At 32.9% G+C, this 18,831-nt stretch overlaps 1 protein-coding gene across 1 annotated transcript; it reads right to left on the minus strand.

The window, feature by feature from the left end:
* Nucleotides 1-6,579: 6,579 nt before the first annotated feature.
* On the minus strand, nucleotides 6,580-15,874 carry LOC138313290 (multiple epidermal growth factor-like domains protein 10). Its single transcript, XM_069253794.1, has 13 exons — nucleotides 15,832-15,874; nucleotides 15,336-15,470; nucleotides 14,645-14,779; nucleotides 13,994-14,128; nucleotides 12,700-12,834; nucleotides 12,234-12,368; nucleotides 11,638-11,703; nucleotides 9,792-9,926; nucleotides 9,491-9,625; nucleotides 9,123-9,257; nucleotides 8,252-8,298; nucleotides 7,638-7,693; nucleotides 6,580-7,448 (listed from the first exon to the last, which is right to left on the minus strand). Exons 2-12 carry the CDS (start codon nucleotides 15,349-15,351, stop codon nucleotides 7,652-7,654), a joined length of 1,116 nt encoding a protein of 371 aa, XP_069109895.1. The 5' UTR covers nucleotides 15,352-15,470; nucleotides 15,832-15,874; the 3' UTR covers nucleotides 6,580-7,448; nucleotides 7,638-7,651.
* Between the last annotated feature and the right edge of the window lie 2,957 nt (nucleotides 15,875-18,831).

Genomic DNA, 18,831 nt, shown 5'->3' on the forward strand with positions numbered 1-18,831 from the left:
AGTGATGAGTCTGATGTTTTTTTAGTTTTGGTTGTCACATAGTTGAAATCTACGCTCTCTTGAAGGAATCTTGCAGTGTTTTCATCGCTACTTCCTTTGTTTTTATTTCACCAACTTTCATTGTTATCTAATGATCTAATTGAATTATTAAATCAGTGTATATTTTTCTTATTTGTTATATCTAAAATTTCGTTTTTATTATTATTTCAAGTTGACTGCTGACTTTACGAATTAATTTAAGTAATTCATTACCAAACATTCCGATCCCTATCAATACACTTTATGTTCTTTTCCCATTTAGATAACGATTGTTTTTTTACAACTGAGTCCAACTAAACTGATCTCTTAAATAAGATCATGCACCTATTCTAAGCATATTATCGATTTAGCGCAGAGCTCATATTTTAAAAAAAGTTTCATCCTCGGATGACCATGCCTTAAATACAGAGCAATTCTGTTGTTAAAGTTAACTATTTAATATTTTTTGCATATGTCATAAGATTAAGATAAGGGGAACATAAAAAAGAACATCAGGAAGATTCAAAAATCGTCCCTTCGATTGGTAGTACTTATAAAATTGAATTTGCTTACTATTTATTTGATATTATTTATTATATATTTATTCGGCTTCAAGGATTGGTATGGAAGAAAAAACACGATCGGAAGTTTTTATGTATGGGCGTGACGTTGGTTATTATTTCCAAATGGCTCATTTTTATAATATTGGCAATCTTATAATGACATGTTTTAATACTCCTTCTTTGTGTATATCCATTTATTTTATACTTTGTAGCTGTATGATATTTATCAATGCTTTAACATTTGACAATATCATTCATTTTAAAATTCTATTTATATCCAGGTAGTTTTCTTAGTGGAAATAGAAAGTGTGGCAGTTTAACTCTTTAGAGCAGGATTTTTGTACATATGGTCTTTGCATTTCAATTTGTTTGAATTCAGTATTTTGAAAAAATACTATTAATTAAATATTAGATTTAATTGTTAATTACTCAGATGGGTGAAGTATACAATGTTTGTCTTGTTGCTTGCATGGAATGACAAATGTGAACTTAAGCATTGTAACATTTGCACAATTAACTTTCGTTTTTAATCAGTCAATCCAAGCTGTTAAAATTGTGATAATCAATCCTTATATTATACGTTAATAAATCAATATTAAAAATCCCGCTGTTGAAAAAAATATCAAATTATATGTATTCTGTATAAGATTTATTATACAAATTTGCAACATTGTACCAGTTTTATCGTACATGTATGTAACAGCTACGGACAGCCGCCAGTCAGTTCTTCTCGTCACCAAGGCAACACAAAATGTAGTTCCGAAAATAACTTCATTCTTTGTGCGTTGTTAAGATTAAAAACGGCGATTTCTAAATACTGTTTCTATGTACAGGAATTAATGGCTTAAATTTTATCATAAAAACATGATGTAGCTTCAAATACAAAAATTGCTGCGCAGTACTAGCAGTGCAGTCAATGTGTAATCCGGTTGCTCGATTTCGCAGGGGTCCGGTTTTGAAGAAAATGATGATTGTGGTGAAAATGCTGAATAGTTGGTATCTAAACATAATCAAACCTTTTAAAATTCAATTGTAATTGTTGTGGAATGTAACTGAATGTTGTATTTCCGTCTGGTAATTAATTGTAGCTGACATTTAAATGTTTATTAACTAAACATGTTGTGAAATCCAACCCCTGTGTCTATGGTATGTGATGCAGTCCAATAACATGGTGCTTCCGGGGCTCAATAAAACGTGTTAAAATGTGGGATTTAGTCGCAGATCACTGGAAGACTTCTGTGTTATTCTTGAAATGTGATAACTTCTCTGTCAACTGGAGTTTTGGGATTAAAATGCTGTATAAAGTAAGTAGAGAAACATTGATTTGAAATATTGGCGGTTTCCAACGACCCCTCCAATGCTGTGGGTTTCGACACTCACAGAATCGTTTTGTTAGGCTTAATTTCACTGAAATCAGCCTGTTTGCTATTTAATGGAATCTATCGTTTCTAAGCTTGCATGTATATCACCGCATCACATATATTGTGCACATTATCATAACCATTTGCGTTCGATTATGCCTATTTGCGATGAGTGGTGAACCTCATGCGTTCGGTAGCCTATGTTCAGCATTTTTCCGGGGCTTGAGCCTAAGTCAGCGTTTCACCAAAATACGTGTAAAATATCTGTATAATATTATATTTTACTGACAATTTCTAATATCACTTTCTCAAGCATTTTGAATGTACAAAGACAGGCAAAAGTTCATTCAAAACTGAAGCGGCGTAAAACTAGGTCAAAATGTAAACAATGTCAAAATGTATTCTACGCCGGTCAGAGGTCAGCGCGTGACCAAGCATCTTCATTGGGAAATGAAGTGATCGGAGTTTACTAGTTTCATGAGGCGGGGCGAAGTGAAAATGTAAATATTTGTTATTTTATTGATGAATTCCAACAGATATACCATATTATGTTGGTCTTGATTTCAACTTATACCATTTATTTTTAATCAGTATATTGTAGTATATTAAGGTATATCACATAAGAGGTGAATTTAGTAAAAAATAATATTAATATTATTGTGTTGTGTTTTTAATTCACGTCAGAAACTTATTACTTTAAAGAGATAAATAACTGCTACCAGAAAAATCTATTATCTCACCTAGTTGCCGTATACACAGGGAAATCGGATACTTCTACAGACGTTATCATACTGGACGGCCTGTGTCCCGAGGGAATGATAATACAAATTTAGATTTATCCTAATAAAAATATACGTGTATGATTTAAGTGTAAATCCACAATGTATAATAGTGTGTTTTTGCAACATTACGTTCAAACCCAGTTGATTATTTTATCACAGATTAAAGCGTGGGCCTGACAAAATTCAATCTTTTACGTTCACATTTTGAAAGTGTTCAGTTTATAATCTTCAGCTATAAAACATATGGATGATAATTGTCCAATTTAGTTAAAATAATACTAAAATTTAGCATACCGCGTAATACATTTATTATAATCACTTTGCTTTGAAAGGTGTGTTTGTGAGATTATATTACCTTTACAGAAGTTGCTATCATACAATCTCAAGGGAGAATAAGATCTACTTTATAATCATCAAATAAACAAACATGACCTGTGTGCTACACATGTTTTATATAAAAAGCTTGTTTGGTTTAATCTTGCAGTATAACAAATTTGCCAGTTAGAGTAAAGTAGTATTGATTAAGTACTAGTCTGGAATCCAGACTATATTTTATAGTGTTTTAGTTGCAATCAATTATCCCAACACGGTGCTCAGGTGCTAAGCAATTAAAATATGTTTTGCTAAAATTTTAATTTTGCAAATAATAATATTTATTTTATTACTTTAAAGATGATAACAAAAAATATTTAGCAAGATAATCCAAAGTTAAGTGTAAGTATTATCATATTTTTATGGCAATATCATTTGAAAAAAAATGTCAGTATTTCGGGAAAATAACAATACCATGACGGTTAGTCGGAAAATATTTACTCACACGATTACAATCTAGCTAATGACTGATAAATTGATATTGGTGATGTTCTTCTATTTTGAGCACCGCGTACAAGACGATAAACACAAAATATATACAGAAAATACCGCCGGGGATGTAAGGGGATCAAGTTATCAATAAGAAAACACGAACACACCGACCAACCACCATTTTCATTTATGGATGGCTCGCCAATTTCACGTAGTTTTTTCACACAGCAGATAAAAGCATCATTAAAATGGGCGGGTACTTCGTGAACGAAATTATAAATCCCATAGCTTCCGTATTGGGGCAGCTACCACAGCAGCTACCCAGGGAATCAGTGAAGGTCAAATACAACTTATGGGTAAATGGAAATCAAGGGCTTTTATAAAGTACATCAGGGTCCCAATGATTCATTTGTAGAAGGTGCACGATTGTCCTCAAAAAGCAATAGAATCATATTTTGTCCTTTGCCATGGGGTAAGTGGCCTCTGGCAATAATAATTTTTTCATTAACACATGGTCTTATTTTTTACCAAAGTTGCAGGTATACATAACTAACGATGGCTATTGTTCGGAACAGGAAAAATATGTCCCTTGTTGAATAATATACATGTACCATCATGATACTGTGACCATGGAGTTATTGGCTTCTGGTTATAGCAGTATAAGTTTTGAAGCATTGCTTGAAGTACAAAAAATGTATTTGTCCTTTTTAGCAATCACGTTATTACAATTACACAACAAAAGACTGGGTTAAAACGTTTTTATGCGCAGCATACTACATGTATCTATGATATATTTGTCTACATGCTAGGCAAAAGCCTCCATGGGGTATTTGGCCTCTGGTGGGTTTTTGCATTAAAATTTCAGCTTTGTTATAATGAGTTAGGTTGCAATCAATATTTGACTTAAAAGTATTTGCAAATCTCTGGGGGTAATGGCCTCGAGACTTCATCACCTATATACTGACTTCCTACGCGTTACTTAATTGTGTGTACTGTACTTCTTTCAAGTTGTGATCCTAGGTATTTTATATATATCATGTCTAGTTTTATGGTGTTGATCCTGAAAGAAGTTTATGTTTATGTATTATATATCTAATCAGGTAAAGCTCTCGTGGGGTTAGTGGCCTCTGAGAGTCTTTACAATATGTTTGATATGTTTGTGGTTTTTGAGTACGTACAAGAAATATGTTTTGTCTTATCACGATGACATAGTTTTTCAAACCACTATATAATATTAATATGAAGTTATAGTATCACTCATAAGGATGTGGATGAGAGACATAACGGGACAGTTTGACAGATATCTGACTGCCCAGTTAAATGGTTGGCGCTATTTTAGCCCCATCTTTGTATAAAAGGGTTCTTATTATGTTATTACATATATATGTCAACAGATAAACTTTACTCTTTTGTATTAAAAGTAAAGTTGAATTTTATGTCGTCATTATAACTCAATAAATGACATTATTCACTTCCAATAATGGTTTTTGTTGTTTATTAACCTATTTGACCAAAAGCCGCCTCCCACCCCTTCCTCCTTTGTTTTCGAATTTTCTCTTTATAAAATATGTTTTAATACTTTGAAAAGTGTATAGTAATCCTCATTTGTTGTACGCTGAACGTATCATATAATTTCATATTGGTAAAGGGAGCCTTATTATTGTCCGAAATAAAACTTTATCGCTTCAACTTTCAAACTTTAAAGTGAAAATTTGCTCTGTAAATCAAACAGTATGCGCATGCGCGGCCAAGTTACACATTCTGTGACTTTGCATGTACGAGTTACCTCCCTTTTCACTAAAGCATTACCTCCTTAAACCCCTAATACGGTTTGGATAATTGAACAAATGGATCATAGTTAAACGGTTAGGAATAATACAACAATTGATCATAGCCAGATACATATATGATATAATATCATAAATTGCGGTTTTTTTTTGCTATACCTGATCATATTTAGGTACCGGTTTTTTTTCATAAATTATACCTTTCTTAAGGTATAAAGAGACATTGCTTTATTCTAAATGTATTTAAAAGATATGTACTTAGTTTCCGATGATGTGATATAACTACCGTAAATAAAGTGATATAATACGAATATACTACTTTTCTGTGTTTTGACCTGAACAAAATATAAATTACGGTGAATAATCATGATGATAGCAAAATAGTGATCATGAAAAGACGCTTTAAAATAGTGATCTATGGAATTCGAACTAATATCAATATTACTTGAATTTACAAAAGTCTGTCAGTTTAACAGGTATATTCCAACCCCTTTAGTGGTCTGTATCTGTTCGTAGAAAGGGACACAAATATACTTAATACACTACATATTTGTAAGTAAAATTCATCAATAGGAAATATAAATCACTTTTTGGTCATTATTTACATTTTATTAAAAAAAAAACATTGTTTTATTGTCGTGTGCTATTCCATTTATAAATCTTAACAAAATATATTTAAAGCAATGATCATAAGATTATTGGAGTTGTCTCCCTAAATTTGAATTTCGATTACTATCTTTGTTTTGTGTGTTACTGTAAATGAATGTTTGTAATTTGTTCCACTGTGTGTTGTGCAGGGATCAGATCTTGATGGTTAATTAATGCAATTAACTCGTCAGCAACGGTCTCTGAATATATTGATGACGCCACGTCATTAGTATGCGGGAGATAACACTGTCAAGTCCCGTGTTAAGTATGAGAGATATTAGAAGTATGCTCCCAATGTGTCAGAAATTGTGTAATGAATTATTCCTGCAATATTTTCCAAAAAAAACATCTCAATATCGCCAATTACAAGTCAAAAAGAGAAAAACATAATTTGAAACTTTCTTTTTATTAAACATTGATATGGATAACAAATGTAAAAACAATCCGAAATATCTAAAGTAACTACAAGGATAGCCATGTTTTTAAAACATAAACCTATCCTTGATACCCCAGTATTTTTCGCGTCAATGATGCAAGTTTTGTATGAAATGAGTATCTATTTACATTTACAAAAACAAATGGGTTTTTAATAATGTGTAACCTGGTTTTCTTTTCTCTTTTTTTATATCAGAATTATGAATCATTCAAACTGATACTATTATGCACATAATTTGGTATTATGCCTTAAAATCTATACAGTTATAACGAACCTCACTTCCTTATAAACATTGTTCTTATATATATATATTACAGATCAGTAATGTGAACGAATATGAACAGAAATTAAACTAAGTTATAACAATAAATTAATTCTAACCGTGTTCGGTATAAACGTGTTTTACTGTAATCACAGCCATAATAATATCATGTATTTCTTATATTATGTGCTTATATTATATAATATATATATGCAATTGAAATGAAGTGTTCATAAACTCCAAACGAGTTTTGTCATCTGAAAAATGGCTCAATTTTTTCAACGATTCAATGTTATTATTAGCAATAAACCTATGGGGTTGTGTTGGTGTTTGTAATAGATAGAAAGTTTTTGTTATATCAATCTACCAATTTCATTTAACAATGTGTAATATGTAGGATGTATATGGGTACCAGGAGAACTACCACTAACGTTATGGGTTGAATGGCAACTTCTACGGTCCAAATTTGCAACACATTTGAACCATTCAGTAGCATTGTCTTAGTTAGACAGGTTGAAATGGACTACTCCTTATGTAACCATGTCTACAAAAGTACACACATCACACACGTATTCAATGAAAACATTGCCTATGGCGACTGATATATAGTTGACCTATTTGTTATCACAAGCACGATTTTATGCAAGGAAAAATAAGATGGATGTAAGTAGTCTCTCCATCCTCATATCTTAATCACCCTGTCTCCCAATGGTATCATAAACATTTCGTGTAGTGTCTATTTTTCTTGAATCCAATCCTTCATAATTGCCGTCGTGGTCGGGCATATCTGTAAAGACATATGTGAATGTCAAATACCACATACAAATATTTAAAGTTTACTTTAATATAAAGTTTAAAAAAAGTTATTCAAATCCGCCTGTTGACAATCCATGGTATATATAGTATTGATAAATATAAATAGATCGTAACTCATGTTACCAGTCTTTGTCATGCTACATATATAGTGAACACTTACGATAAGTATGTAGTTCAGTGGAAGGTGTTGACGTTCGAATTGTTTTGCCACGCATCCTAAAATATATTCAAATTCATTTTGAAGACATAGAACAGCACATAAATTAAAAAAAACTTCCTATTTAATTTAGTTCCAAAGTGGTTAACGTCATTGAACTTTTAAGACATTTTTGTAAACGTACATCGAATATTTGGGTGAGTGTTACAATGCTTTGATCCCGTCGATATCTAGTCAACGGTGTAGAATATTTCAAAATATTACTGCCAAGAGAACAGCAAAATATTCCTTACTAACTACACGCGTACGTATGTATAAGGATAAAAGATGTAAATAGGAATGAAACACAAATGGTAGTAAGGACTCAATAAGGCAATTTAAACCCTGATAACTGAGTCTAACTCACCTCAGGCAGTGTATGATAAGACCTATATTACAGGTGATAGAAATGGCTAGAATGCTGCCAAACACGCCATATCCAGTGGTGCATTTTGGGGAAAGATTGATCCTATAAAACACATTACTAAATCAATAAATAAATTCGCTTTCAAAACCATGAGTTCTGGATCGCATTGAAATGTGGAACAAGATATATAATATATATGTATTGTACTTACTTCTTTACTATGACGTGTCTTGGTTGTGGTTCCTGTCCGCGTCTGTGCTGTCAATGATAGTATTATTTGCACTAATATATATAATACAAAAACACATATGTAATATATACTTTACCAAAACCTTGTGTGAAATAATATTAGTGAAGAACATCTAAACATAAATAATATTTAGGGTCTACACCCGTGCAACACATCTGTAAAAAATCTTAGATTTCTACAGCAATAGGGTTGTATTAATCAACTATCAACTGAAACTGTTAAAATTATGATCGAAATAAGTCATACGTCATAGGTCAACTTATGGTTGTTGGTTTTGTACCAAACTGGTACAATAAATTTTAAAGTTACAATAAACACTCATTTAAACTCCTCTTTTTAATCTAGTTTGAATAAATTGTAAATAAAAATAAATCACTCATGTGAAATAAATGCTGTGTAATCTTTAATTATCGCTTGACCTTGTTGCGTTGTAGTAAACAATGAGTTTATTGTCTCATAATTAACAGATCAAGTTTGTTTGTAAATGAAAAATCTTTAATTCATCAAATGTTACTACTGACAACTGTTAAGACAAATCATTAACAACTCTTCAAACATTGCATCCTTTACGCAATAGAAACAGTGTTACAACCATCCCTTTGTATTATTGTAAGAGGTGACTTAATTTGTTTTTCTCTGTTTATGTATAAATATCCTTCGCATTGTTTTAAAGACACATTCTGCATCATTAAGTGTATGAATATATAGAAGATTTTAAGAGCCATTAACTACTTTATAACTTAATAATGTAATGTATAACAAAGAAAGTGTTTATGATCTGAACACTGAATCCATCTGCTCTTTTGTTATGAAGACTAATAATATTTCTTACCTTGACTGCATGTCTTTCCATTCCATCCCGCGTCACAGCCCGATGTATAACACACCCCAGTCCTCCCGTCACAGTCAGAGTGAGCACAATGACAGGTCTGGTTACAGTCTCGTCCAAATGTGTGGTTAGTACAAGCTGTGTTTCAAGGCAAGTGGCAGTTTTATTTTATTATAAAAACGATGTCGCTAACACTTCTATGATTTCATAGATTCATTTAGTTTAATGTTTATTTTACAGCTAAATTCATCAAATATTATGATTTGTAATGTATTACTTAAAGAAAGTAGCACATCAAAAATCACATAATAGTCTGAAACAACAATGTATATTGTTCATGCGAGTATTCAGAACAATTGCACCAAACTTACGTTGGTCACAAGCTTTTCCTGACCAACCCGCTTCACATCCCACGTTGTGACATGTTCCATTTATATGGTTACAGCCGGGACGCTGACAATGGCACTCTTCTGTACAGTTAGGACCAAAATATCCTGGTCGGCATTCTACAAGTACATCGAAATGATCATCGCAAAACAATACATATGATGCATTAGGATTGGTTTTGATTAAAGTATATAAATTATTCTTATCTAAAAAACCAAAGTAAACAACAAAGTTTTTTAACTAGAAACTAGAACTATAAGCAAACACAAATCGCTAAAGAGTTACCTTGGCTACACGATATTCCATTCCATCCCATGTCACATCCAGGCACTTTACATACCCCAGTCTTCCTGTCGCAGTCGGAGTAAGCACAATGACAGGTTTGGGGCACAGTCTCGTCCGAATGTGTTGTCACACATCCTGTAATATGACAGTTTAAATTCAACGTTGATGTCAGTATTTGTTTTCTTTATTTCGTCGTGGTATGGAAGACATTTTGTTTGTAAACTGTGTTAATCTGAGTATGTTTTTCATAATTCGAGGAAAATGTGATTATCAATGATTTTAAATTAATTCTTCAGACTACTTGATAAAATATGTCTAAACGTACGATTCGATTTATTCCCCAAGGGAGTATTCTTCAAAATCAATACGCAACGTCGATATTTGACGTCACAATAACGTCAAGTTTTCGGGAAAATTGAGTCGGACTTTTATAAAAACGGATTTAATATAAAAACAAAGAAAAATTAATTATGTCTAAACAGTAATACTTCATCAGCATATTTTGTATCTTTCATTTTTTCGCCACTGCAGTTATTTTGTAAATCGCAAGTTATTACGGCGCATTGTCTAAAACAATATTGATATTCAAATAATACACAACGATACCCCAATATTAATCGTAATACCGCTATAATTTGACAAAACTAAATCAGACACTTCATTATGCTTTTGTTTTATTTTAACCGTAGTAAACTAGTTTTTCTTATTCGTTGTTGTACATCTTATTTGTATGAGTGCAATTATTGAAACCACCGAAAAGTTTATCGAATATGAATTTAATCTTATAAATATCTATGTCACCACTGATAATTTCATTTTTATCTGTAACTTTTAATCTTATAATATCTATGTCACCACTGATAATTTTATTTTTATCTGTAACTCCACTTTTATTGATTTGTTAAGGCATACGGTGAAGGAACGGGACGAGACATACAAGGATGGGACGACCGATGAAGGAACGGACGAGGCGTACAAGGAAGAGACGTAAGGAGCGTACCAAGGAAAGGACATGACGATGTGTACAAGGAAGGGACGAGACTGGACGTACAAGGAAGGGCACCGTAAGATTTCATTTATTCTGAGCACATGAAACATGGCAATTGTTTTCATGAATAAGCTGGACCAGAATTAAGCATTACGGGTAAATGATTGCTAGATTGCAGTTATTGGAGATTGAATGCTGATAAATAGAATAGCGCCCGGATTTATATCCCATTAAATGCAATCTAACAATCCTTTGATTGTCATGTTTACATTTTTTATTCCACAGTTAAACATATTTTAGATGCGAGTGAAAATTTGATTTTACCACTTCAGTCAATAATCTGAACAATCAGGGTCAATGTGATAAGATATTGGTGTCAGTAAACATTACTCCCATTCATGTATAAAGGTATTACTACAACAGGTCTAGGCTTTATCTATTCAATCATAATCCATATCATAATTATCATAAAGGGTTTTTGTTTAGGCAAAATGTAAATATAGCTATTCGGCTAGCAGTAAGCATTAGGAACATTACATGAACAGCAAAAATAGCATGAAATAACACATAAAAATCAAATCAATAAAAAATAAACTTTTAAATAGCGTTTGAACATATCTATTTGCAGAAAATTACATATACAAACAATAAAATGAATTTGATTTCATTTTAGCAAACAGCTAATATCATTGCAAATGATCGAATCATGAATTATCATAAAAGTTCTATAAGTGTCTAAACTACACGTTTGTTTCCTTCCGTCTTTCCGTATACGTTAAGTTTTTTTTACTGGAATCAATTAGTGTAATTAGATACCCCAAACTAACTGAAATAAGATAAAGAACCATGCATTGTTACCTTGACTACATGTCTGGCCATTCCATCCTTCCGTACATCCGGGTACTTTACATAACCCCAGTCCTCCTGTCACAGTCAGAGTTAGCACAATGACAGGTCTGGGAACAGTCTGGTCCGAATGTGTTGTAGGTACAGACTGTAAGCAGGAAACAATAATATATATGATGTAGGCAATGCAATCGTTATATTGGAATACAAAACGTTTTTTAGAGGGAAATGGATGATTATTATAGGATAACAATCTTTAACATCACGTTATACATTTTTTCGTGTAATAAATGTCAAGTTTTGTAAATAAAATTATCATCTGGAAGTCTATATTAATAGTATAATATTTCTAATTTCCATCTCAATGCCATATCCAGGATTATCAAAACGATGTAAATTCTAAATGAGATACGCATATACTTTGTGATCAGATACTATCCTTTTAACACGAATATTGTTATCAATTTACTTTACATTTAATAAGACAGAATGACTTAGCATAGCATTATTAGTTTGTATGATAACTTCTACTTGGCGTTTATTGGAAACAATAGAAGTAACTGACTATGATCAATAAAATAATTAGATAAGGAACCATTCATCCTTACCTTTACTACATGTCTGCCCCCTCCATCCTTCCGTACATCCGGGTGCTTTACATACCCCAGTCCTCCTATCACAGTCAGAGCTAGCACAATGACAGGTCTGGTTACAGTCTCGTCCGAATGTGTGGTGGGTACAAGCTGTGTTTCAAAGCAAGTGGCAGTGTTATTTTGGCGATAAAATCGATGTTGCTGCCACTTCTATGACTTCAAAGACACATTTATTTCTAATGAAAGTGGGTTTTTTCTCATATTTTTCATATAATAAGTAATTTAAAAAGCTTTAGTATCGGATACTTCTTCTTCGAAACCGGACATAAGAAAATGTGAAATGTGTAGTATTTAATATACAAAATCAATAGGTAAAGGGAAGTTGTTATGTTAATAATGCATTATTGCACCATAAACCATAACGGAGCATATTGTAATAGTATTAAATACTTTGAAAACCAATCAATTAATATATTTGTACCTTGACTACATGTCTGTCCCCTCCATCCTTCCATACATCCGGGTACTTTACATACCCCAGTCCTCCTGTCACAGTCAGAGTTAGCACAATGACAGGTCTGGTTACAGTCTCGTCCGAATGTATGGTTGGTACAGGCTGTAACATGTTAAGGTATTAAAAGTCCCATAGAGCAGATTCACAAAATATGCCGGTCTGACGAATTGATAAATCAATCACATGTTTGAGAACTGCGGAATTATAAAACAATAAACTGTAATAATATTGTTAAGTCTTAGAAAGACCTATTTTACCACTAAATGATAAAGAAAGGAAACTTTTTATGCTGCAGCTGCCGCATATATTGAGCGATGTTTTCTCCGACAATCCATGTTGCCTGAATTTATTCCACATCAGAAAAAAACTTTTCCTTCATTGATCCTAAATTTTGTCTTCCGGTGGATATAACGTTATTCAATTCCGCAAAAATGTGCCGTCACATTCATAGGAATGACGTTATTTTCACTATATTAAAACCCTGCTATTTCATTATCGTCTTTTGTCTTGGCTCATGACAAAGGTATGCGTTTAAATGCAAAATGTAATTCCTTGTTGAGGAATGGTTGTTTTCATAGTTTTTCCATTTCTGTTTAGGGGATATTATACTCTGGTTTTTAAGAACATCATTACTGGAACTGTTAACGAAGGCGCTTATATATTTCCTATGGAAGTAAAGAGAATTACACTCTCATTCTGGGTTAGTAAATGAATTTTATTCCTGTGCACAAAGAATCGCTTCGCTTCAAGCCAAAGCATGGAAATAAGCGGCACTTTGGCATTGTTTTGAATGTCGTTATATTGCAATGATAACAGGATAAAAATAATGCACGGTAAGTATCTTACAATAGAAGGCTTACTTTGGTGTTCGACACGGAAAGACAACATCACACCGCAAAGCCTTGTAACCTCAACTTTCCGAAGTGTCGCGCACAAAAATGAACGTTTTAATTTCAGATTCTAACCATATATTCTCTTTCTATAATGTGTTTGATAATAAAAACAAAAATGCCGGTTTATTTGTATTCTAGATGACTTATAGAGCAGAATTATGCATTTATCTAACTATTTATTTGAGAGAAAGGAAACGAAATGTAATTTCCAAGGAAATAATCTCACACACTTACTCATGCAATTTCAATTGATAATGTATGTATACACCAATTACATATTCATCACTTCTAAGTAAATCACATTATAATAAGAAAAACATTATTGATATACATATAGATAGTAATATGATTACTAGGATTATTATTACCTTGACTACAGGTGCGTCCCATCCATCCTTCTTCACATCCGGCTTTGTAACATAACCCCCTGCTCTTGTCACAGTCAGAGTTAGCACAATGGCAAGTCTGGGTACAGTCTCGTCCGTATGTGTGGTTGATACAGGCTGTCAACGAAAGAAACTGTTTGAATGTCAGATAAAAGCGGTTAGTACTTTCGGTTTTTGGTTAATATTTCTTATATATTTGTAATAAATATGCGACCATATCTAGTATATCTGGAGAGGGTGTAAATGTATTGAAACAACTTGTTTTAACCCGATGACCGGACTATACAGGTTTTAATTTCTACCATAAGATAACGCAGAATACACAGGGATCCGGATTGAATAAGGGCCGGTTTTGAAAAAATTATGTTTTAATTTTACGATCACCAATTAATAAGACAAGGCTGATTTTTCCAATAAAGAGGATCTCATTAAATATCAATTAATTTTGAATAATTTAACAAACAAGTTCACAGTTCCCTATCTGTATTTGGGCATTGCATACTGGTATCATTCGAAAATAATGAACTTTTGTCAAATTGAACCGCATTCAAAGTATATATCAATTCTATTTTTTAGCACATCGCCTACAATAATAGGTTCATCGTATCTACATTTTAATACATTGATGGTTACCTTGAATACATGCTTGTCCCTTCCATCCTTCCATACATCCGGAAACAATACATACTCCAGTCCTCCCGTCACAGCCAGGGGTAGCACAATGACAGGTCTGGGTACAGTCTCGTCCAAATGAGTGGCCTGTGCACCCTTTATCATACGGAAGTATTAAAATAAACATCCAACAAATCTTGCCTGCGAAAATCCTTGCAAACCTTTACTATCGTATACAGACAAGTATCTCGGCGTGTTTCCTCGTTTCTGTTATTCTCTCACTTAATGTAATCAGTATAACGCTAAATTATAATTGTATACATCAATCTTACCATACTTAGCAGCAAAAAAGAGAGGAATTTCAGCACAACTTAGATAATTCAGATTAAAAAATGTGAACCTTTTAGGGTTTATGAATTAAGTTTTGTAGAATGATTTCCCCATGGTGCCCCCACTGACTACTGCATAAAACTGGAAAACCCCATATATATGTATTGGTTAGGTTTGTAAGACTTCATTCAAGCTTGTCTCCTTGGTATAGTAAAAACTCTTACTCTTCATCGCCATCATTTGATTTTTTTAGCCGCAATTGATTTGTTATTTGCACGCAATCAAACTGAAATACAAACGATACGGTTTAAGAAAATATTCAAAACACTCCATACTAAATAATATGTCAAAGTGCAATTCTTATCTAAACAAAAATGTTTACCTTGGTCACATGACATGCCCCTCCACCCAGCAGAACACCCAGTTGTTGTACACACACCCGTTTGTTTGTTACAGTCAGATATAGCACAGTGACAGGTCCGGGCACAGTCTAGTCCAAATGTACCGGCGTCACATGCTGATAACGTTAACATGATTTCGTTATTTCCTTTATATGTTTTATTTTACCGATTGCAAAATATCTGAAAACAATTTTAAGTCAGAACATCTAGTCTATGCTCTTGTCGAGTGTGAATATATCAATATATAAGAGACGCGCCTGCGTAAAACTTTACAATCAAGTGTTTTATTTACATAAAAATCCATTTTTATTTTACAAAACTGAAAAAAAACAAGACTTACAACCTAAAAAAGCAAGAAATATCATGATATATACCGTGTGATATGCAGTACACATGTTTGCCATTTACTTGGATATATGAAGATAACCTTTAAATGTTTAACTTTAAATAATCTTACGGTTACAAAATCAAAATTACCTTGGTCACATGAAATTCCTTTCCTGCCAGGAGGACATCCTGTAATATCAACCAATATTTGAACACTTTGTTATGAATTCCCACAAGGACATACTTATTCATCAAATCAACAGATATCACCAAAGTTATGTCACAAAGTGAAATGGTTCACAATTATTGTCTCCAGTAAATTATAGAATGACAGTGTCCGCAACGCATAAGATATCACATGTAATATATATATTTAACCGCGAGTACCCTCATACAGATCACTATAAACAATTAGTTGTTACAAGCGCATAATAATGCATAATTTCGTTCTCGTTATTGTCACTATTTTAGCTATCAATTGATTCTCAATATAAAACCCATAAAGTGGTGTCTAGGAAATGAATTTAATGGTATCACAAAACAAGAAACCAAAAGTATCTCTAATACTATGTATGTTCATTTGGACTTTAGAAAGATGTTTCGATTTTCAGATAAAACTCATATATTTACGGGCTGTGATAGTAAACTCAAAACAGGTCAATAGAACCCTAATGTAGTACTTAACACAATTATTTGTTTACCGATCCGATTTAAGTCATTTTGAACCGTCTCCAAAATTCATCATGTCCATAATAATGTGCAATCACGACTATATTACTTATTGATTTGCAATATATCGAATCTGTTTAATCAAATTTAATGTGAATACACATACCTTCGAACACCTGGACTTCACAATAAGTTCTATATGACTGCAGTGGTTTTGCTGTTACACAGGTTCATTCCTAGGTTTCATAGTCAGCAGAAGGCCGTTTGTTGGTAGAATATAACATATTGACCAGCTACAGGACAGGACACGTGACTGGACTTATAGGATGGATAGGCCGGGTCCATGTGTCATGGTAACATTAGGTGCGCTATAATTCGAAATACTTGGTATAATATTGTGAACAAGAGAACTGTTTGATACGTACAGGTAAAAAATCCGACATTCGAAATAATCTGGAAAAGAGTTTTATAGAAGAAAAAGAGGTTGTTATACATTATAGGATCTATAATCCATAATCGTTATTCAGACAATTATAAGCGGTAGGTTATATTGACATAGCATGGAGTCGCATCGTTGTTTCATTCACTTAATAAATGAGGCAGATCAAATTTGACGCGTCAAAAAGATACTGATGATACAACGTTAAACTAATGTAACGTCAAAGTTCTCATATATACAGACAGACAGTTTGAGTGTATAATATATTAAGCTAATTTATGAGTAGTTGTATGTGGTTTGTGTAAACTGAAATGCAAACTTTTAAAATAAAAATATAATCTATATTTAATATTAATAAAATTTTAGGTCAATATCAAGATATAAAGGGAAATTAATTTCTTGTGGAGCCCTTGACACTTGCTCGTTGTCTGTACGCGATGATTCAGAAACTTTTGTTAAAAATCAAATAAATATTGAACATCGCTAGGTGGGTCCCAATTAGTCAAAAATCCGAAGTTAACCGACATTGTAACGTTGTTGCCGAGAACGTCAAGTGACTACCGTAACTACGTAACGTCCGTCCGAACTCTTCCAAGTACGGGTCATGAACATTCCGACTTCCATTCGGCAATAATCGTAACTTCTATGGCGACAAGTTTTAAACGATGTTTACAAGTATCGACTTTCAACAACTGCTATACCAAGGTTATTAAGAAATCATTATGAATATTTTTGATATAACCTAATTTCAACTACATCTGCAAATACTAACAATATCGGGGTCGAATCTAACTTAATTTCTTTATTGATAGTTACGTATAGTGTGGCTTTAGTCCAGACATGGGAATTAAATTTGTTTATGCTCCTTAACATATATGTAATGGAAAAATAAATAACGAACAAACTGATCAAAATATTGTAAAAACCATGATATTTAGAATATTTGAATTTCTCGGCATTTTTTAACCCATGTTTACGGTTGTCATCGTGTCGTACAGCAGGCGTATGCCAAAAATAACGAGCGGCGAAAACTCTACTTATTATCAGCATACGCATAATTGTGGGATTTGCGGTGTCAAATATGTTGTAACACTATACCCTATGATGGTCAACTAAACCGCCTCGTTTACGACATACGAGTAGTTAGTACCGGAACTTTCGTCTGCGACACCATTACAACAATAATAATGGTCTTCCTCGCCAGGTATTGAATATTGACCAAAAACGACAAAATATAATTCAAACAAATAAATAAAAGATACTCAGGAGTGCATATTAAATAAAACTTTTTAATTTTTTAAAACAAACTTTTCGCAATAAAATTGGTAAGATTCATTTGATTTGGTATAAGGGGCATCATCAAGTATTACATTGATTTATATAAGGGGCACTAGTATATTGTTCGCCTGTTTCCCAGGGGAACAGCCCTATAGTGTTTGTTGTTGCTCATTATAATTTTCAGCTTGGTGCTTGTTTGTCGGGTAACCATGCAGGGTGAGCATTCAAGCAGTTTATGCTGTTTGCGGGACACTATGCTAGTGGGCATTCGGCTGGAGATATCAGTCTCTGTAGAAGGTATATTATAAATATATATATGCATCTGATTGGCACATGCTGCTGCTGTCTGGTTATGTGGCCGTATCCCAGCATAAGCAATATACATGCACTATGACCATAAGGAACATGAAAAGAGATTTTTGCATCAGAATATAAAGTAAACACAGTATTTTTGCACTTGTTCTGTGGGATTTTAAATTTACTGAATTAAAACTTAATTAAGAACCCCAATATGCTGAAAGTTATGATTTAGCTTTATATTCTCCAGCAGTCAAAAACAGAGCTGTGAAAAAACTAATTTAACCCCTGGAAGAACTATTGGGATTGTTACAATTTACAATTTTTGTGGACATTTGTATCCATCCCCGTAGATTTGCTAACATTGACTCGGAACCTGGAAAAATTAAGGATAATACAAAGACAATTGATTCCACTAACAATTTTATATCCTTTGTATACCACTACTGGTTTTTCCTTTGTATTAT

The sequence above is a fragment of the Argopecten irradians genome, unplaced genomic scaffold (genome assembly GCF_041381155.1).
Source record: "Argopecten irradians isolate NY unplaced genomic scaffold, Ai_NY scaffold_0634, whole genome shotgun sequence".
In the NCBI taxonomy this organism is placed as follows: Eukaryota; Metazoa; Mollusca; class Bivalvia; order Pectinida; family Pectinidae; genus Argopecten; species Argopecten irradians.

Coding starts and splice junctions, on each gene's coding strand:
- LOC138313290 (XM_069253794.1), bottom strand. Junction 12,369..12,699: donor GGGACAGACATGTAGTCAAG/GTACAAATATAT, acceptor TTTGAAACACAG/CTTGTACCCACCACACATTC. Junction 9,927..11,637: donor TGGCCAGACATGTAGTCAAG/GTAACAATGCAT, acceptor GTCATATTACAG/GATGTGTGACAACACATTCG.